The sequence below is a fragment of the Anabrus simplex genome, chromosome 1 (genome assembly GCF_040414725.1).
Source record: "Anabrus simplex isolate iqAnaSimp1 chromosome 1, ASM4041472v1, whole genome shotgun sequence".
Classification (NCBI taxonomy): Eukaryota; Metazoa; Arthropoda; class Insecta; order Orthoptera; family Tettigoniidae; genus Anabrus; species Anabrus simplex.
In genome coordinates this window covers 606,890,807-606,912,898 of record NC_090265.1, presented here as the reverse complement: position 1 = coordinate 606,912,898, position 22,092 = coordinate 606,890,807, and the positions used below count along the sequence as shown (strand labels likewise).

General features: G+C 41.3%; 1 protein-coding gene across 1 annotated transcript in view; it reads left to right on the top strand.

Moving 5' to 3' along the window:
* The window catches only part of LOC136857201 (uncharacterized), a 170,944-nt gene that overhangs the window by 134,178 nt on the left and 14,674 nt on the right, over window positions 1-22,092 (top strand). The window contains exons 6-7 of the mRNA XM_067135664.2: window positions 7,175-7,354; window positions 18,509-18,759. Of these exons, the coding sequence (XP_066991765.2) occupies window positions 7,175-7,354; window positions 18,509-18,759 (431 nt within the window). The remainder of the gene's footprint in view (window positions 1-7,174; window positions 7,355-18,508; window positions 18,760-22,092) is intronic.

Genomic DNA, 22,092 nt, shown 5'->3' with positions numbered 1-22,092 from the left:
CTGCTGCCATCTTTACGGCAGTAAACCTCAAGGCTACCACCTTATGCATGTTATAGCGCGGAATTTAAAATCCAACAGCAGAACGTCGCTAACCTCACTCTTGCCATCTTGATGGACTTAAACCTTACTGTTGCTACCTTGGTTATACGCTTTTGTGTTAGTTTACTGTTAATCGCTAAGCTGTTCGCATCATCGAAGTAGAGAGTAACAAATGTCGAGAAGATTTAAAGAAGAATCTGTTAGCAGAAGATAAAAGTCCGTCATGGAAAAACCTATTTCCAGGTATATTTGCGAAGAGTGTGGAAAAGTATTTTCCCGAAGCTATCACAGGAGACGTCATGAGATATCATGTAGGACAATTTTTCAATGCAAACATTGTAGAAGAGAGTTCAAGAACGCATACAACGCTCAACGTCATGAAGCTGCGTGTAATGTAGCTTCATCGGGAACAAAATACAAAGAGCTCAACAATATTCCAGCGAACACTGATTTATGTTTAAAAAGTACACCTCTGCGAGAGATTTTTAATTCTCCCTTGTTGTCTAGGCCTGCTGCAAGTTCTGTTACTAAGCACAAACTTCAAGATAAAGAGAGGCAAGATCATGATTATGATAATAAGGATAATGATGTTGATCAAAACAGTAGTAAAGGGAAAGTAGAAGAAGAAGAAAATTCATTGCCATTACAGCTTGATGATTTTACTTCATTTCCTAAGCCTACTACACGTTCTGTCGAAGTGCAAACATCTCAAGAAGAGATGCAAGGTAAAGAAGAAGGAAATTTCAACTCTTCATCGCTATCAAAACAAGTTAAGTTTGTACCTAGAAACGCTACTGCTGAAGCACGTATTACATCAAAACAATTCCCTGCACATCAACTGTCTGCATATAGACTCAAAGTTCACAACAAGCCTCTGTTACCCTATGTAGATATAAGCTACTGTAAAGACCCCAACGTAATCGTAAAACGTTTACAACTGCTAAGAGCCTATCATGATGCTGGTTACACACAGTACAAAGAAGATATTTTTGAAATAGAGTATGAATTACGTCGTGTGGGTATTATTAAGTAAGCGCTTACCCTCACCTAAGTCATCCATCTGTAGTATATAGTCGATCGAGTAGCTATATTCGTATAGATTATTTCCCAACATTCTCCCTTCCTTAGGGTGTTAACTCCGCCTCTAGTTGTAGAGCCGGTCTCAAGCCCGGATAAAAAGAGGAGAGGCACCCTAGCCCTTTAGCCCATTAGCCCTTTAGCCCTTTAGCCCATTAGCCCTTTAGCCCATTAGCCCTTTAGCCTATTAGCCCTACAAGGAATGTGCGGTAATCTAATCTTCTTAGAACAAAGGTATCCCCTGACATGTTCTAAACACATGTTGTATCGAGTACAGTGTTCTATTATAGTCTTGATCACTTATTTAGTGTTCTAAACACTTCAATCAATGTTCCGATCACATGATAAAGTTAACGGCATAGAGTGCAGTGTTCGATTCTAGTCTTGTTATGTTTCTTTAGTGATTTGCAAGTCTAAACATGCATAATGACGTCATCACTGCAGCACGTGCTTACTCTAGCTATCCCGATGCAGATTTAAACTTGTTCGATAGAGCTATGCCTTGACATAAGAGGAGGCCTTAACAGCTTATGTATAGCCGCTATTGTTTAAAGATAGCTGCTGTTAAGAAAAAGCACGTAGAATTTTTCAAATTACCCGCCACCACATTTCAAAGTTGTGAGGTTTAGTGCTGTAAAGATACCTGCACGATGCAAAGCTAGCTTTCTTCATCAGAGCAGCCACCATCTTGTGTGAGCACCTCTAGACCGTATCATAAGGAGCTGTGTATAGTCACCGTCTTGTCGCTGCTACCTTGCGCAAGCACCCCTAGGGCGTCTCATAAGAGCAGCAGCCATCTTGTGCAAGCGCTCTTAAGCTGCCTCATAAGAAGCTATGTATAGCCCCCATCTTGTAGAATTAGATAGCTGCCAATGCCAAAGGGCCTAAGTAGGGATCGAACCGTCGATCTCATCATTAGACTATGTTTTTCTTATGCTATCATATTCCTGATACTGCAAACCCAGGTATCAGGGTTTGCTCTACGATGCACCGTTTTCGAGATATTTAACATTTTGCATTTAAGCCCCAAATTTAATGAATCGAACCTGCACGGCACGTTATACTCTCTACCATAGCTAAACCTGATCATGTTACGAAGAGTTGCTTCAATACAAGCTAAAACAGAGCGAATGCCAAAGGGCTTAAGTAGGAACCGAACCGTTGATCTCATCATTAACTGCAAAATCTCGAGTAGCACCATTAAGAAAAGTATCCTTCCCACGTATTGAGCTGTGTGGTGCCTTACTCCTAGGCTAATGAAGAAAGTGAGGTACTGGGCAGAAAAATTTTTGTCCGTTTTGCTCTACGATGCTCCGCTTTCGAGATATTTAACATTTTACATTTAAGCCCCAAATTTAATGAATCGAACTAGCATGACACGTTAGCCTCTAAGCTAGCTTTCTTCATAAGAGCAGCAGCCATCTTGTGCAAGCACCCTTAAGGCGTCTCATAAGGAGACGTGTATAGCCGCCATCTTGTGTCCGCCATCTTGCGCAAGCATCCTTAGGGAGTCTCTAGCCATCTTGTGCAAGGACCCTTAAGCCGCCTCATAAGAGCAACCGCCATCTCGCGCAAGCATCCCTAGGGCATCTCACAAGGAGCCATGTATAACCGCCATCTTGCGCAAGCATCCCAAGGGCGTCTCATAAGAACCTATGTATAGCGGCCATCTTGCATAAGCAAATTTAAGGAGTCATGTATAGCCACCATCTTGTGCAATTAGCGTCGAGAGATGGCTGCTGTAGAATTTTTCTTTTTAAATTATCCGCCACCATTTTTCAACTAAAGAGTGTAGCACTGAGGTTTGCGATGTAAGATGGCGGATGACAGCTGACAAAAAAGCGCGTGAGTTTGTTTACTAAACAAGAGCACGTGGAATTTGCCGCCACCACAGTTCAAAGGTATCTAGCTAAAGATGGCAGCACGGTGCGCTCTTGATTAAAGATGGCGGATGACAGCTAACAGAACTTTTAAAATTGCCCGCTACTACAGAGAGCAGCACGGTGTTCTGTAGATTAAAGATGGCGGATGACAGCTGACGAAATTACCCGCATGATAGCAGCACAGTGCTCTGTTGATTAAAGAAGGCGGATGACAGCTGTCAAAAAAGCACGTGGCTTTGTTTCCCAACAAGAGCACATAGAATTTGCCGCCACCACATTTCAAAGGTATCTAGCTAAAGAGTGCAGCACTGTGCTCTGTTGATTAAAGATGGCGGATGACGGCTGTCAAGAAAGCGCGTGAGTTTGTTTGCAAACAAGAGCATGTAGAATTTTTCAAATTGCCGCCACCACATAAAGGGCAGCACGGTGCTCTCTAGATTAAAGATGGCTGCTGTCAAAAAGCATTTTTCAAATTATCCGCCACCACATTTCAAAGGTAAGTAGCTAAAGAGAGCACCACTGTGCTCTATAGATTAAAGATGGCGGATGACAGCTGTCAAAAAAGCACGTGGATTTGTTTATCTCGCGCTAGTGAGGTTAAGTTGGCAGCACTAAGGTTTAGAACCCGTTAAGATGGCAGCACTGCGGATGACAGGTGATGAATTTGCAGCTACTGCGATAAAGAGGGCAGCACAGTGCTCTGTTTTAAAGATGGCCGATGACAGCTGTCAAAAAAGCACGTGAATTTGTTTATCTCACGCTAGTGAGGTTAAGTTGGTAGCACTAAGGTTTAGGCCCGCCAAGATGGCAGCACTGCCGATGACAGGTGACGAATTTGCAGCTACTGCGATAAAGAGGGCAGCACGGTGCTCTGTAGTTTAAAGATGGCGGATGACAGCTGTCAAAAAAGCACGTGGCTGTCAAAAAGCACGTGGCTTTGTTTATCCCGCGCTAGTTAGGTTAAGTTGGTACCACTGAGGTTTAAGCCCGTCAAGGTGGCAGTACAGAGGTTAGCGATGCGTTGTTGTCTGTCAAAAAGCACGTGGCTTTGTTTATCTCGCGCTAGTTAGGTTAAGTTGGTGCCACTGAGGTTTAGGCCCGTCAAGATGGCAGCAGTGAGGTTAGCGATGCGTTGTTGTCGATGACAGCTGTCAAAAAGCACGTGGCTTTGTTTACAGATTCAAATCTCCCGCCAAAATCAAATTTCCCGCCAGAATTCAAATTTCCCGCCAAAATTCAAATTTTCCGCGGGAGGAGGCCGCCGAACCATCCCATTATACTACTCAGAGCTTCATGGATTTTCAGATGCTTCAGAGCAAGCCTATTGCATTTACTTGCGATGTGTACACATCAAAAGGAACGCAATTGTTTTATTGTTAACTGCAAAATCTCGAGTAGCACCATTAAGAAAAGTATCCTTCCCACGTATTGAGCTGTGTGGTGCCTTACTCCTAGGCTAATGAAGAAAGTGAGGACTGCTATCAAAGTCAGAGCATAACGGGAATTCTATTGGACTGATTCTAATATAGTCTTAGCTTGGATAGCTGGACCACCTAACTCATGGAAGACATATGTGAGAAATCGTGTTTCTGAAATACAAGAGCTGTGTGATACAAAGAATTGGAGGCATGTTCCTACTCAAGATAACCTTGCCGACATCATTTCAAGAGGAGTTGATCCTCAAAATTTGAAGGTAACTCAGCTGTGGCGGGCGGGACCTTCATGGCTTAAGGAACCTCAAACCACTTGGGCAGAATTACAAGAAAATGAAGCGAAGGAAGTACAAGAAAGAAAACATGCTAGTATCAGTCTACTTTCCATGCATTTGCCGTAGGAACACATTCTGAATTATTTCTCCTTATGGTCAAGGTTACTGCGAACCTTGGCATGTGTTTAAGTTTTATATAAATCTCAAATGCAGTGATACGAGACAACGCCTGACTGGAAGTCTGACAACCACAGACCTTAATAAAACTATGAACATCGTTGTCCATAATGCTCAGCTATGTACTTATCACAAAGAAATCAAAACGCTGAAACAAGGTCAGTCAGTTCCCGTTGATAGCAAGTTAAAATCTCTGCATCCTTTCCTGGATGCCAATTATGTGCTCAGGGTGGGCGGTAGGTTAAGAACTCATCAGCACCCTATGATCAAAAACATCCACTGATAATGCCTCCAAAGCACCATGTAACAAAACTGTTGATATTGTACGAACATCAAAGGTTATTACATGCCAGCCCTCAACTGCGTCTTGCATCTCTAAGACAACGCTTTTGGATACCCAACGGGCAATCTGTCATCCAAAAGACCATCCATAAATGTCTTCGTTGTTTCAGACTGAAGGCTACTACAACAGAACAGCTCATGGGTCAGTTGCCTCCTGCAAGAGTTGAACCTAGTAAGCAATTTTTTAATTGTGATATAGACTATGGTGACCATTATACATCGAGCAAGGCACGGTACGCAGCAAGGTGAAGATAAAATGTTAAATTGCCTTATTTGTATACTTGGCTATTAAAGCAATTCACCTTGAGTTGGTGATGAGTCTTAATATAGAGGCTATCATGGCTGCATTACGAAGATTTTTAGCACGGAGAGGTAGATGTAGTAACATTTAGAGCGACAATGCCACATGCATTGTGGGTGCAAAAAATGAACTCAAGGAATTGCATCTTCTATTTAAGCCATGGAGTCATCAAAGTGAAGTACTGGCCTTTGCCTCTCAAGAAGAAATTGAGTGGCATTTTGTCCCCTCTCAAGCACCACACTTTGGTGGATTGTGGAAGCCGGGATAAAATCAGTGAAGTACCATTTAAGGAGAGTAGTGGGGAACACAGTTCTGACATTTGAAGAAATGTACACACTCCTCACACAGATTGAAGCTTGCCTCAATTCCAGACCCATCACTCCTTTAACTAATGGCACTGATGAATTCTCATTCTTAACACCTGGACACTTCTTAGTAGGTGAACCTCTTATTTCCATACCGTAGTGACATTTGCTTTCAGTTCCAGTGTCATGTTTGTCAAGATGGGAACTCATTCAGTGATGCAGACAACAGGTGTGAAAAGATGGTCTAGCGACTATCTGTCCCAACTTCAGCAATGCAGTAAATGTTCTACAAGACAACCCAGTCTGCAAGCTGGCACATTGGTAATCATGAAGGAGGACAATTTACCCCTCTTGTGTAGCAAACTGGGGTAATTGAGGTGGTTCATCCTGGGACTCATGGGCAAGTCCGTGGTATCAGTGCGTACTCCAAAAGGCGTGTACAAATTCCCTATTACAAAACTTTATGTGTTTCCTCAAGAATAATTTGTTCAATAACATTTAAAATTGTTATTTTAAGTTTTCATATATCCTGAACCATTTTCTTGCTCTTGTATGTTCCTTTGTTGTTATTTATTTGAAGTTTTAGTGATTCTGGTTACGTAATTTGTTCCTCAAATTATGTGGGTGGCATGTTGATGATGCGATCTGAGACTGATACATGTTCTTTGGATTGTTATTTATTTTAATTGCAGCTGGTTATTCTTATGTTTTATGTGAAAATAAACACGGCTCTGCACAAAACACTATATGTCCATAGGCATACTTTCTTCCCCCACAGTTCTCGATCTTGCGCATCTTCCTCAATTGAACTTCTTCTATCCATGTTCCTCCATACTTTATTCATCCAACTTTCCCTGCTATCAGCTTTCCAGTTTAGCATCATTTGGGGGATTCTGTAATACATCATCCTTTTCACATGTCCAAACCGTTTTAATCTTCTTTTTTCAATTACATCCAATACTTTCCTCTCGGTCCCCATGATTTCCCAGATTTTAGAGTTTCTTTCTTTATCCAATTTTGACACCCTAGTTTCTTTCCTCCAAAAATGCATCACTATGGCTAATAGTTTATTCGTATGTTTTATGTTTAATATCCATATTTCTGCACCATATGGTAAAATATTCTGCACTATAGAATTGTAGACAAGTTTCTTTAGTTTCCTTAAAATGTTTCTACTCCATAATACTAAATTCAGTTTCCCAATTATTCTCCTGTCGTCACTTAATCGTCTTTAAATTTCAGATGAAGTTGTTCCATCAGCCTCAACTACTGATCCTAAATATTTGAATTTACTGACTGTATTATTAATATAAATATTCAAGAAGGGTCAACTTTCTTTCAGACCACTCGCCTGGAAACCAATTTGTAAGGATAGTGGTGCCGTCGAAGTCCAATATAATGAATTTCCTTGGATGGCAGCAATCTTCAATTCAAGAGGAAATAGTTCTCGGGGGACATTTGTTTGCGCTGCAACGGTTATTCATCCTCAGATGGCTCTGACAAGACTAGAGTGTGTAGAAAAGTAAGTAATAATGTTGTCTAAAGGGGCCTAACATCTAGGTCATCGGCCCCATTGCTCAGGTAACAACACTTCATACGTTGGCCTTACCGTCATAGCAGTAGTGATTCTTACTTGTCAATGTTTAAATGTTAAAATTCAGATTATCTTGGATAAAAATGTGTTGTGTTGCTGTCATATGGCAAATACGACACCGCCTAAAGGATTATTCTATGAAAGAAAATTCATGGGTAAAAATACCTGGTTAGCGTGATTGGCTGCCACTTCTGGAGGCGCGGGTTCGATTCCTGGTACTGCCACGAAATTTCAAAAGTAGTACGAAGGCTGGAACGGGGTCCACTCAGCCTTGGGACGTCAACTGTGTACAGGGGGGTATCGATTCCCACCTCAGACATCCTCGAAGTGGTTTTCCATAGTTTCTCACTTTTGTGCCAAGCATATGCCGGGATGGTAACTAACTTAAGGCCACGGCTGCTTCCTTCCCTCTTCCTTGTCTATGCCTTCCAATCTTCCCATCCCCAACACAAGGACCCTGTTCAGCATAGAAGTTGCGGCCACCTGGGCGAGCTACTGGTCATCCTTCCCAGTTGTATTCCCGACCCGCAGTCTCACGCTCCAGGACACTACCCTTGAGGTGGTAGAGGTGGGATCCCTCACTGAGTCCGAGAGAAAAGCCAACGCTGGAGGGGTAAACAGAGTAAGAAAGAAAGAAAGAAAGAAAGAAAGAAAGAAAGAAAGAAAGAAAGAAAGAAAGAAAGCACGAAGGTAAATACCCGAAATAGAAACGGAAAACTAAGATGGGAATGCTACCTGCTTTTAGCCACTCCGTAGTTTTGTCCTGGTCTACAGAGAATTCGTGAAATTATACTGTCCCTTTGCTCTTTTTTTTCTGTTCGGAATACAAAAAAGGCACACAGCAATATATATTCGAATATTTCCTAACACAGTTAGGAAAAGCAAATCACCACGCCATTAAAAACGAATTAGGGCATAAATTAAAATCCTTGTTCGGAACGAAGTTACAGCGAGAAATCATTTTGTTCTTGTTCCCTTAATATTTCTGAAGTACGAAAAGGTGCACAAGAATGTCACAAATTCCAAGATTTCTAAACACAATTTAAAAAATATAATCACTACACTACACAATAAAAAATAAACTCAGTAGCGCATAACTATCAAATCTCAATATCAAGCCAACAAGCACCTCATTGCGAACACATTGCCAACATTTACGACAGCAAAACCATATAATTAAAACTGGAAATGCGGCAATTTGCGGTATACAGCTTCCTGTCAGTGGGTAGTAGGCCAGCGCTCCAGCGGTATTACGGTGAAACTTCCCAGTTACAGCTTTATTCTGGGCTTCACAAGCGATTGTCAAGGCCGGTATAAGGAGCGCAGCGAGGGATCCAGTCGGCCGTGATCCAGCAGATGAACTTTCATCAAATGTCACTAGGTGACATCCCTGTTCTATAACAGACTCTCACATTGAGCGCCAACGGTCTCTAACGACTTTGCTAATAGTTGGTTACGTAGGAGCACGGCCGACTGGATCCCTCGCTGCGCTGCACGGAGCTAGCTAGAACGACGCATCTAGTCGGCCGTGGTAGGAGGAGCCAGGTTGATAAACCTCCATCTAAGCAATGTATAAGAAGCCACGCCTATCTTTTCCTTTCCCTGCGCACCTTTCTAGCAGCCTAAAGGCACCCCTCGATCAGCCCCGCACACCCCTCTGGCAGTCCAGGTTTTATCCTACCTCAGGTTGACTCTCTGCTGCAAACTTTTCGGCTCCTGCAGTGAACATCTAAGAGTACCGGCTTGTAGTCTCTTGTAGTCAATATTTTTGCTCTTTCAAGCTCTTGAAAGGTTTGTCTTGTTGAATGAAAATACAGTAGCTGAGTAATCCAAATTATAAATCTGTACCTAAAATAAACATAAAAATTAATGGGGGTAGCGCAAACCTGCAACCTTATGGAGAAACCGCCCCTGGTTACACGCTGTTGAAGGTTACTCAAATAAGAACTAAAAACCTTAAGCGCAGCCAGGTCGAAATTTAGCAGTTCCATTTTCTTTATCATAGTCGGAATTACTATAGTGTCAAAGGCGCTACTGAAGTCAAGAACGATAAGTATAGTGAGCAGTCGTTTGTACATAGCGATTCTTTCATTTTATTTTTTTATTTTTTTAATTTTATTTTTTGCTAGTTGCTTTACGTCGCACCGACACGGATAGGTCTTATGGCGACGATGAGACAGGAAAGGGCTAGGAGTGGGAAGGAAGCGGCCGTGGCCTTAATTAAGGTACAGCCCCAGCGTTTGCCTGGTGTGAAAATGGGAAACCACGGAAAACCATTTTCAGGGCTGCCGACAGTGGGGTTCGAACCTACTATCTGCCGAATACTGGATACTGGCCGCACTCAAGCGACTGCAGCTATCGAGCTCGGTGATAGCGATTCTAATGTCTTCAGTAACCTTCAAAAGTGCTGTCGCGGTACTGTGACCCTTCTTTAATCCAGATTGCAAAGGGTCCAAAAGAGCATTTTTATTTAGGTACCGGCATTCCAGAATTTGCTCGTATACTAAACGTTCAAAGGCCTTAGAAAGCGCAGGGAGTATGGACATAGGACGATAGTCAGAGAGTGATTGTGGGTCTAAACTCTTAGGTACCGGCATAATATTGGCTGTTTCCCAGACAGGAGGGAAAGTTCCGTTTAGTAAACGATAGCTCAGTATGTGCATCAGTATAGGCAGGACAACACCCATAATGTTATGTTTAAAAGTAATAGGAATATCATCTACACCTGTAGTCTTTGATTTAATCGAGTACAAAGCCTTTTTAACCTGATTTTCTACGACACTGTGAAATGTGAATGGTGGATTGGCTGGAGGGGAGGGCGGTGAGTCGGTGCAGTTAACTGGGGTAGGTTGAATATTTATTCTACTAAAGTAATCGTTCAGTTCGTCAAGTGGAATGTCAGGAGTAGTCTGTCTCTGTTGACGTCTTTCTATTCCCAGAGCTCTAAGTTGGTCCCATGCGCGATTAAAATTTAAGTTGTTAGCTAAATTCCGGAAATATATACATTTTTTATTTCTGATTAACTGCTTTGTGCGATTTCTTAAGATGCGGTAAGATTCGAAGTCTATCTCCCGATTACTGGACACTGGCCGCACTTAAGCGACTGCAGTTATCGAGCTCGGTACAAATATATCGACACTGCAAGACAAGATATTAACAATGACCTTCGACGACTCAGTGTATATGCACAACGAAACTCTCTTATACTACACCGCACAAAATCTCAGGCAATCATAATTGGATCACGAAAATTACGGTACTGAGCTGCTCAAACAATGTCGCAATCCCGCCTATCCTACTGAATGGTAACATTATTCCCTACAGTAAAACGGTTACAAATCTCGGCGTAATGATGAATGAAACAGCTGATTGGTCTGATCACACGAAAGAAATACGTAAAAAGATTTTTGGAGTTCTTCGCCCTCTTAAACGGCAGAGGGATGTATTTCCATTTGAACTACACGCCAAACTAATACAGACACTCATTCTCCCTATTCTTGATTATTGTGACGTTGTTTTAGTTGACATGATGAGAGAATAAACACTTAAACTTCAACGAGCACTCAATTCCTGCCTGCGATTTCTTTACAATATCGGGTACGATGTTCATATCACCCCATACTATCAGGCTGTCTCATGTTTGATGTCTGATAAACGTCGGCGGCTACACACTTTAACGATGGTATTTAGAGTGGTAGCTGAAAGTCAGCCACTGTATATTTATTCTAAATTTATCTTTTTATCGTCATTTCACAACTTAAATACACGTTCTAGATTCATTCTTTCTATTCCACTGCACCGCACAAATAAAATTAATAGATCATTTGTGGTGACTGTCGCCAGATTATGGAACACTCTGCCAGCTCAGGTCAGAGAAATTAGCTTTTTTAAATCACGATTTAAGGTCACCTGCCGAGACTACCTGCTGAGGACAGCTGACTGAATGGTTGAAGTATGAATGTGTGCGTACCTGATGATTAGTCATTTTTGAGAGTTTTTAATATTAATTCGTTTTTACGTTAATTAAGTAATTTATTTAAATTTACTTTCAATTCTATTAATTTATGTAGTTTTAACTAACTTATTTTAAGTATCATTGTATTTTATTTAATATCTGATTCGTATGTGGTTAAGTGTACGAGGGGACCTGGAGCCCTAACTTCGCCACTGTACAGAAGGCACTAATAAATAGATAAATACACAAACAAATACATAAATATGGAATGTAAAGCGTATGGGTATAAATACGTATTTTGTTAGTTGGTAAAGAAAAATACACGTCACAACATGTGCTAGGTAGTGTTTACCTTGTCCTATTAGTTTTCCTCGCGGTTAGGGCCATATAGCTGTGAGCTTGCATCCGGGAGATAGTGGATTCGAACCCCATTGTCGATAGCCTTGAAAATGGTTTCCCGTGGTTTCCCATTTTCACACCAAGCAAATGCTGGGGATGTACCTTAATTATTAAGGCCACGGCCGCTTCCTTCCCACTTCTAGGCATTTCCTGTCCCACTGTCGCTATAAGACCTATCTGTGTCGGTGCGACGTAAAGCAAATTGTTAATTACTTTCCCTGGCAAGCCTGGGATACAGAATATAGTACCGTGGTATAAAGTTACAGTTTTGTGACGCTAATATTCATATCTATAATTTTTATTAACGTGCTAGAAACCAACGTCATGGAGTTGTTGCCATTTCAACACCGTTTTAAGGGCCACCGACCCAAGTCGGGATTTGAACATGCAAACTCGGACTCAGAAGGATAGCGAATCAACCAACTGAGCTACACGAAAAGGAGGCGTTAGTGATTATTGTTATAAATAGAAGCAATTAGTATTTTTACAAAGGTTTTATGAGGAGCATTTATTAAGGCGTACGATTTCCAACTGTCCTAAATGCACGAGGCTGGATAGAAGAACTAGCTGGAAGCTAAAGAGGCTTGCAGGAGTGTCGCTACCTTCTCTGTTCACTTTTCCAAACCAAACTCCATGGCGTAACAGCCCCGAAGGGCCATCGCCTACCAAGCGACCGCTGTTCAGCCCGGAGGCCTGCAGATTACGAGGTGTCGTGTGGTCAGCACGACGAATCCTCTCCGCCGTTATTCTTGGCTTTCTATACCGGGGCCGCCATCTCACCGTCAGATAGCTCCTCAATTATAAACACGTGGGCTGAGTGTATCTCGAACCAGCCCTCAGATCCAGGTAAGAATCCCTGACATGGCCGGGAATCGAGCCTGGGGCCTCCGGTAAGAGGCAGACACGCTACCCCTACACCGCGGGGCCAGCTGGTTACTTTTAGGTCCCCTTATTTTAGAATTTGACTTAAGGCATCCTGCATTTGATTCCCGGCACTGACAGAGTTAAGAAAGGCATGGGATGGGGAAGATACAGCCTCGTTTTTGGGTGCATTAGAATTGGCCTTGAATCTACTGTAATCGAAATATCTACGACCTAGGAGGTAGTCACCTTCGCGGGATGTAGTACCAAAGTGGCTCCTTTTTATAAGAAGACAAATTAAATGAAGATTCTACTTCCTCACAAACGAAAAATGATATTACCAATTTTACAAACAGTTTCAATAATGCAGCCGGTTTATGTTAAGAGTACAGAAGCTATGATTGTACATGGTAACAATCAAAACCATCAATATCTACTGAAGATCCGTCACCACACCCGGTAGGACCGGCTTTCTTTTCATATCCACCGGGCGAGTTGGGTGTGCACTTAGGGCGCACAGCTGTGTGCTTGCATCTGGGGGATAGTGGGTTCAAACTCCACTGTCGGTAGCCTTAAGATGGTTTTCCGTGATTTCCCATTTTCACACCAGGCAAATGCTGGTCCTGTACCTTAAGTAAGGCCACAGCCGCTTCCTTCCCTCTTAGCCCTTTTCTTTCCCATCGTCGCCATAAGACCTACGGTGCAACGTAAAGTAAATTCTAAATAAAAATTTAAATATCTTTTCACAACCCCTTCCAAGGAAAAGTTGTATCTACGCTACTGGCCTGAAATTACTTTTTTGGGTACGCCACTGCATCCACTCACCATTTCAGGTACAAGGTAAACAAGAAGAATGGTTGGATACTCAAAATACACCACCATAAATGATGTGATTATGGCTCAAAACTATAAAGTGCCATAAGACCTACGGTGTGATGTAAAGTAAATTCTAAATAAAAATTTAAATATCTTTTCACAACCCCTTCCAAGGAAAAGTTGTATCCACGCTACTGGCCTGAAATTACTTTTTCGGGTACGCCACTGCATCCACTCACCATTTAAGGTACAAGGTAAACCAGAAGAATGGTTGGATACTTAAAATACACCACCATAAATGATGCGATTATGGCTCAAAAGTATAAAGAAAGGTAAGGAACGGGATCTAGTGTTTTAGTAGAATCCATATCAATAAAACATTACTTCCCATTTTAAAAATGTTTCATGCATCGACTGCGATTCAAGCCTGGGCCGTCTTGATGAGAAGATAGAACCATTGGAACTGAGTTATCACGCCCGCCAATTACAAAATAGTTACCCGCACTTTTGATGCTGCCATTTGAGGTTCCAATCCGTTCCCGGGCATTTGACAAAATATATAGGCATACCTATCGAACTTAGGCACGCACCAGCGATTGTCTTGCTACTGTTAGAATTTTGAAAAAACGTTTTCATAACTTACCAAAGATGCACATAGTTCTGACTTCTCAGTGACAAAACGGTCCCTCTTCAAAGAAAGTTGCTTATATGGCACAAAATGAGGAACTAAGTGCAGCTCACAATCCTGTCACAGTCTTCCCAATGCTGCAAATTAAACACAGCACATCTCTCAACCACGGCACAACCCGAGGATCCCTAGGACATTGTTGTTTCCTGGAACCGATGTGCAAAAGCTGAGACGATGCTGTGAGCTTGCAACTGTTTATGGCAGTGGCCCCGGTTATCTCGGTGATCATGTTCTGGCCCCCTACTGAGTAATCCCATGCTAATTTCCCCTTTCCTTATGTCTTGACATTTGTCAACACACGGTTACATTCCCAATACTGAGGCCTCTACAAGGAAATATCTCCGCGCATCACAATCCTAAGTGTTTTCCTTTCATTCAAGCAGTACAAATATGGAGAATTATGTATGGCCCTGTTGAGCCTTGCTAGTAGATTCTTTGTCGCTACGTTAATTTAACATTTCGACGTAAGTTTTTAAGTTGTTCGTACCGAACGTAAAACAACGGCTGATCTTCGTTCTAGTTTCAGGAAACATTTTGGTGGGGCGGCCCCCCTGGGCGCCCTCCTTGGCCACGCCAGTGTCTCAAAATATTGTTTTAAAAATAAGGAACATGTATCATGTAAATTAAGCACTCCAATAGTGAAATCCCAGGCAACAATAGAATTCTCATTAGATAGGCCCTAAACCAAAGAAAGCTAAGACTGAAAAGACAGAATTGTATTTACGAAACAAGAGCATTGCTACTCAAAGCCAACATCCCACTGGAGAAGGTAAAATATCCAGCAGTCCGGGAATGGCTTCAAAAGTACGTAACAAGTATGTACTGTCAACCATTTATCAATGAAACCCCCACAATCAACATTCAGTGATTGTACGGCTGGGATTTCTAAGACCTCTTTCTGATTTAGATTTTTCTATAGCATCTGAAGACCTTCCCTCAACCGACCAACCAACTAAGGAAACAATATGTCACACATTGCACAAACAAAATACCAGCAAGTATAAAACAGTCTTTGAAAACGGAATTAGCTCTAACCTGCAAAAAAATTGCAGGCTCTTCAGGCCGCTGTGTGTTCGCAATCTTGATCAAAACACAAGATCCAGTATCTGAACAGAAAATATTTTTGTTAAAGTGAGCCTGTGTTGAGTAGATGGGGAAGATGGTTTAAAGCTGCCTCTTACATACAAATTCTGATATCCTCTACTCATTTTTCAAACAACTGTCATTAAAATCTGTTCCCATGGTAAATTGGTTCAGAGAAATGGAAGAACCCAGATTTTGCAACCTGGTAAAATCCCAAGCAGCATTTGTTTTGAAAACTGTAAGTTTATTGCAGACACTGTATTGGAATTAGAAGATTCTAATAATCCACATTCTCATTTGCTGGTTTCAAAAATAACATAACTGAAGGATAGGATGAATGTAATATTGCATCTGGTTCTGTTGGTGAACTAGTTAGTAAGATTATTGAAGGGTTTAGTGATTCGTTAAAAAGTGAAGCGACTCCCTTTAAGAAAATGGAAATTGCAACACCATGAAGGCATTGGTCGTTTGTGTTGATTTTCAAGATATGGAACGATGCCATGTAGGTATGTAAACGATCAAAGTTTCAGACCCATTGGATTGTTGCTACAGGTCTCCCCACGTGATTGGTCGCGGAGGAATCAACTCCAGTATACGGACTCTGGTGTACCGTAGTTGACTCTCAGTCTGTGCAGTGAAGTGTTCCCCGTCAAACATGCCTCGATGACAAAGAAGAGCACGCTATCAACAACTGTCGCCGTTTGAGAGGGCTGGAATAATTGGCCTATGTGAGGCTGGATTATCGCTAAGGACTGTCGCTGCACGTGTTGGCCGACAGGCATCTACGGTACAACGTGTATGGCAGCAGTGGTCAAATGAAGGTACCCACACTCGTAGACCTGGTACAGGCCCAGCGCGACAGACAACTGTGAGAGAGGATCACCGTATCATTCGGATGACGCGGATGGAACCCCATGCAACAGCAGCGCAAATTCGAGCAGCTGTGCCACCCCACGTTACACAACAAACAGTTGGTAATCGCCAGCGTGCAGCTGGCTTACGAACCCGTGTCCCTGCAGAAGGTGTTCCATCGACCCCACAACAGCGACGTGTAAGTCTGGCCTGATGTCGAGAAAGATTGACGTGGGTCGACGAATGGCCTAGGGTCGCCTTTAGTGATGAATCGCGTTTCTGTCTTGCCCGCAGTGATCGCCCGAATCGTATGCGCCGACGTACCGGGGAGAGGGGCCGCCCAGATCTTATTGTCGAGAGGCACACAGGGCCAACACCAAGCATTATGGTCTAGGGAGCTATTGGCTTTCATGTGAAATCACAATTAGTGCTTGTTGAGGGCACTATGACTGCTCGACAGTACGTTGATAGGGTACTCAATCCAATGCTTGTTCCTATGATGGCGAACATTGCTAATGGGATGTTTCAGCAGGACAATGCCCGGGTTCACACTGCACGCATCTCCAGAAAAGCTCTCCACGACATCACAACCTTAGAATGGCCCGCCAGATCCCCGGACCTCAGTTCTATTGAGCATGTGTGGAACATGATGGGTCGACAACCGGCCAACCGTCCTCAGCCACTCACAACTCTGGAACAACTGACCCATGCAGTGCAGCAAGCATGGACCACAATTCCTCAGGAAGCGATCCAGAGCCTTACTGACTCCATGCCGCAACAAATTCATCAATGTATTGCAGCTCGTGGTGGGCACATCCTGTATTGATTGTTGTCCAAACTTGCAGTTAGAGGGACCTGAAAGTGTAATCATCAAAGCACAACCGAACACTCGTCCTGCATGTTCAATTGCAGCAATGTAGCACCACTCCTTCTGGGTGTTGCAATTTCCATTTTCTTCAGTGTATTAGTGTCTTAGTTGTAAATAAAATTGAAAAGCACATGTCCCCAAGTGATGCTAACTTGTTATTTGTTTTTTTTAATTATTTATTCCATCCAAGTAATGTAATCCAATCAAACTACGGAACAAATATTTTGGCAATGAGTGAAAAAGTACAAAAATTGTCTGGCTTTAAAATGTTGAACCAGTCTCCTGCTATTGCTGGACATGTTGCTTTTAACGATATTCTGCTAAAGCAAGTTAAAGACAAACCTATTCAACAAGTTGAAATAATTCAGTCACTGCAAGCATTGAAATTAAAGCACCCAAACTTTGCAAATTTTGTTTTAAAATCTATTTGAGCTCCCTGTTCATCCGCAGATGTAGAGAGACTTTTCTCAGAGTAGAATTTGATTTTCAATGACAGGAGGTGACTAATGGAAGAGAGCTCCATTATAACATGTGCTAAGTTTCACAAGTAAAGAAAGGGTAGGATGGCCCCATGATAATGTAATTGTAATATAATGTAATAATAATAATAAGGAATATAATAAAATAATATTGGATGTTTATTAGTAATTTATACATCTACTATTCATGTAAATAATTCAAAACCACAATAATTAAACCTTTAATGATTAATTTTCAAATTCAAAAATTCAAAATTCAAAAAATTTAAAATTAAAGCAAAATGAAAGCATAGGGTAAGGTCTATTTTGCAAAATAACATTGGTAACCTTCTCACAAAATTGTACAGAAATTAGAAAAAAATCATGCTTCTAGGTATGAGTGATGCTAGTAATACCATTCTTTATGCAGACAGTCCGTGTTATGAATGGTGTGAAAATATTGCTCATTGGGTTGGTTGGTGCATGCATTTCAGTGGTCTTGGCAGACTGATAATCAATAGCTATTTCTGGTTTGGTGAGAAAAACAACGGTAAACTACCTCACTCCTGATTTCCCAAGTATACTTCTTAATTGATGACTTGGCCATCTATGACAGCAGATGGTGGAGATATTAAGAAACAAACCAGCTTTTAAGATGAATAGTCAACATGTTACTATTTCAACACTCATTCACTCAAAATAATACTGTAGGTCTTTATACTTTCACACCTAAGATAATTTCTGGTAATGCTGAAGTATGGATGATAAATACAACGAAGGCTTTGATGCACTCTGTGTCTAAAAGTTAAAGGAGGTGGTGGTGGTGGTGGTGGTGGTGGTGGTGGTGGTGGTGGTGGTGGTGGTGAAAGACTCAAATCCTTACATTCAGACATAGCCATGTACTCATCATCATAAGCTGCACTGTAATGTTGTTCTCTCTACTTGCCTAACATGCTGTAGGCCTATGTGTTCTGGTGACATTTGATATTGTCATAATTGATACAGAGCACTAAAAATACAGTACTACATAACATCAGAGATGGATTAGGGCAACAAAATGGATTACAGGACTAGATATTTTATATGTGTTACTGTTTTCCAGTTACAGATTTTATGTCAGACAACTGTACCTACTGACTGGAGTAAGAAACTTGGACCACGTCAGAGAAAACGGAGAACATGAAAGGAGACGTAACTTGTTGGACTTCAGAAAGATAAGCGATAAGGAAGAAATGGTAATAATATTCTGGGATGAACCCTTACAAAATGTGACTTTTCCTCAACTCGCACAGAGCGGAGAACACTTCCATGATGCAATATGTCTTACTCTGGGATGGGGATTGCATTCACGTGGTAAGTAAGGCATTTTTTATTATACTAATAATTCTCACCAGTTACACCAATGTATATATTAAACCGCTTCATAACAAATTTATAGGGACTTGCCTAAAGAGTTTAAAATACCTTTGGTATTATTTTAGTGACTAAGTCTCATAGCCGTCAGTCACATTTACTTACATAAGGTGAATCACCTGAAATTGCAACAAGTATTTTCGAAACAAGGGCGTTGTTTTGATAGAATGGAAGTACAAACAGGGTAACACAAATGTAGCCCAAATAAAGCTTTCAACAATGATGATAAATTTTTTTTACCCGGAAGTTAATATTTGAATACAACAATGTTTACAGAGCATGAAAAGAATTATTCACCACCGGTTGTCTTACAACCCTAAAAGAAAAGAGACTGTGTATGAGAACTGTTTGCGACGAGGGGTGTGACGAATGTGTTCTGCTATCCGATGGAAAGTGCATGTATTTTTTTTAAACAATGAATCCCACGCAGTTAACAGATTAATTAGCTGTTAATTCTGATCCTGAACTCCCAGATTTAAAAATCCTCCCTTCACACACTACTAATGGAAATAGGGCTCGAGTTCATCAGTAAAAATCGAAAAGCGTCGATGTGGATGGAGATTAGATGATAGTATATTGTGGCGCAGGCGTAACCTCCACAGGGAATTGAACCTCCGGCATTTGGATTAATAAAATACCTGTCATGTAAGTAGACCTACTTGTTTTTGTGGCAGATATATTTTATAGCAATAATAATGTAATTTTGTTATCTCAGAAAGTATAGTTACAGTGCCAGTAAATACACACCGATGTGACGGCAGGGTATGAGTGTGTCACCAAGTGCAGGAGGCAATGGATCGCTCTTGCCATCAGGGTACTATTTCAGACTGGTAGCAGTGGTATCCTCAGATGGAGACTGTTCAAATGGGATGACATGAGACTCTTATTATATCTGCCAATGTCCCTCAATAGCAAATGATGCGAAAAAACATCATTTTAAAAAGTATTTTAAAATTAATTTGGAGCCAAAATATATTGAAAAATATGTACTTTTCTTTCATCAAAATATCTCCATTTCTTTTAATTCACACAAAACATACAAAAGAAATTGGCCCTACAATTCTTTTAGCACTAATAGCACACCAAACTCCTATTTAACACGTTGGGTGCCACGTGCCGCCATATGGCGTCACGGTGGTCTTCAAATTTGAGATGGCGTGACGCCATATGGCGGCACACCGTTCTTGAAATCAGAGTTGGCGTGACGCCATATGGCGGCACAGTTGAGTTTCAGGCGATCCACCATAGATAATCACCTGTGACATCAATGCGCGTAAAATTGGTGCTACGTGAAAGGGCGAACTTCAGGTTCTATTCCACCTATGTATTTTTACTCTATGCTACCATGTGGCGCCACAGTATTCTTCCGAAGCCACTGACTGGCCAGTGGTCATTGTCACAGGTGAAAGCGCGCCAGGCATTGTTTATTCCTCGTTTACGTACGTATTATCACTCACTTTATATAGATTGTGCAAAAATATAAAAAATGGAAGATATTGGTAATAATCTTACGAGGGAACACATACATGTGTTACACTCGGATTCGGTTGAAATTTGGTAAGAATGTTCGTGGGAGGCAGTAGAATGCTAAGGTGATACTGCATGTACCCAGTGCAAGTTTAAACGACAAAATTGAACAAATAAAGTCATAAAATTAGAAGTGCCGCGGGAGTATCGGGGTATGGCGGAGAGGTAGGGAGGAACGTAGCAGCGGACATGAACCAACCGGGCTGCATCAAGCTGCGCTAGCAGCCAGGTAGCGTATAGTTAGCGCGTTCCCCTTAACTTCCCGATCAGATGTGCAAAACGTAAATATGAAAATAGCACATGAAACAAGTGTACAATGGACGATGTTAGAACAACGATGCCAGTAAGGTTTGAAAAATTACAACGAGTAACAAGAACTCGGGCGTGCCGAGACGCATATTTTCATTGTTTAGAGTTATCAGAAAACTGTTCACAACAATATGTAATGTAATATAAGTACTTGTTTTGCATTTTACTAGGTTTTAATAAATATTGAGTTAATTTGAATTAGCAAATAAATATCCCGTATTTGAAATTCGTATTGCACATTCCATGACCAAAAATTCTGTGACGCCATATGGCGTCACGCTATATTTTATCTTTCCTAAAAATTGATGTGACACCATATGGCGTCACACATGACCATGGTACGGTGAGATAAAATTAACTTAGTACATCATATAAATACATCCCAAGATTATATAAACAGACTACAACGCGTACAATTGCTTTGGCACCAGCGGAATGCAATTCAAAAACATGCCTGGCACCAGTGGAATAGTGTGCTACAATTGGCTCGGCACTCAACGTGTTAAGGTCATGAAATGAACTTTTATGAATTATTCTTGGATTCTCACATGAACAATACTGATTATTTTGCAAATTTACATGTGAAATGAAAATATAACCATGCCTCATCAGAATCTACACCCGTAGAAAACCCATCAACTTCGATGAATGGATAATCAGATTTTTATTTAATTATTCCTATTTGGTATTGAAACAGAGTTATATTGTTCTTCTATATAGGCTAATACCAGTATATTTCAAAATTGTATTTATAACTACAGTACCAGTACTTATTTTTCTAGTCTTTAATGAGAAAACAGGACTGATGATGATGCTTGTTATTTAAAGGGGCCTAACATCTAATTCATCAGCCCCTAATGGCACGAAATGAGACGAAATGTAAGGACAATTAAAAATCCATAATCCTCCACTAACCATAATTCAAAAAGTGAAGACGAACAATGAATGGATGTATATGAAGTTCAAGCAATAAGTGGATCTGACCTGCAATGCCCTACATTCCCAGAAACTAGCATTAAACAGTAGTATTACTGACCAAGAGACTGCTTCTAAAGCACAATACTGAATCGATGATGCTTGTAGTCTAAATGGGTCCAAAATCCAGGTCATCGGCCTCTCACAGTGGTACTTATCACTAGGAAAGTGGAACCATGGTATTTGTCATGTTGCAGTGCTAATCAAAAGAAGCATAGACCCGCGGTATTCCACACATTATGGTACCACTCACAGGTAATGTAATGTGCACATGTAACACAGACCTATGGTGTTTTGCACATTGTATCGCTATTTACAGGCAGCGCAAACCTATGGAGTTCTTCACATAAGTGGACTAACCACAGGAACTCGCACTATCCCGAAGTGTTCCTCACATAGTGGGTACTAATCACAGGCAAGGCAGAACCATGGTGTCGCTTACCCATGGTGTCGCTCCTATAG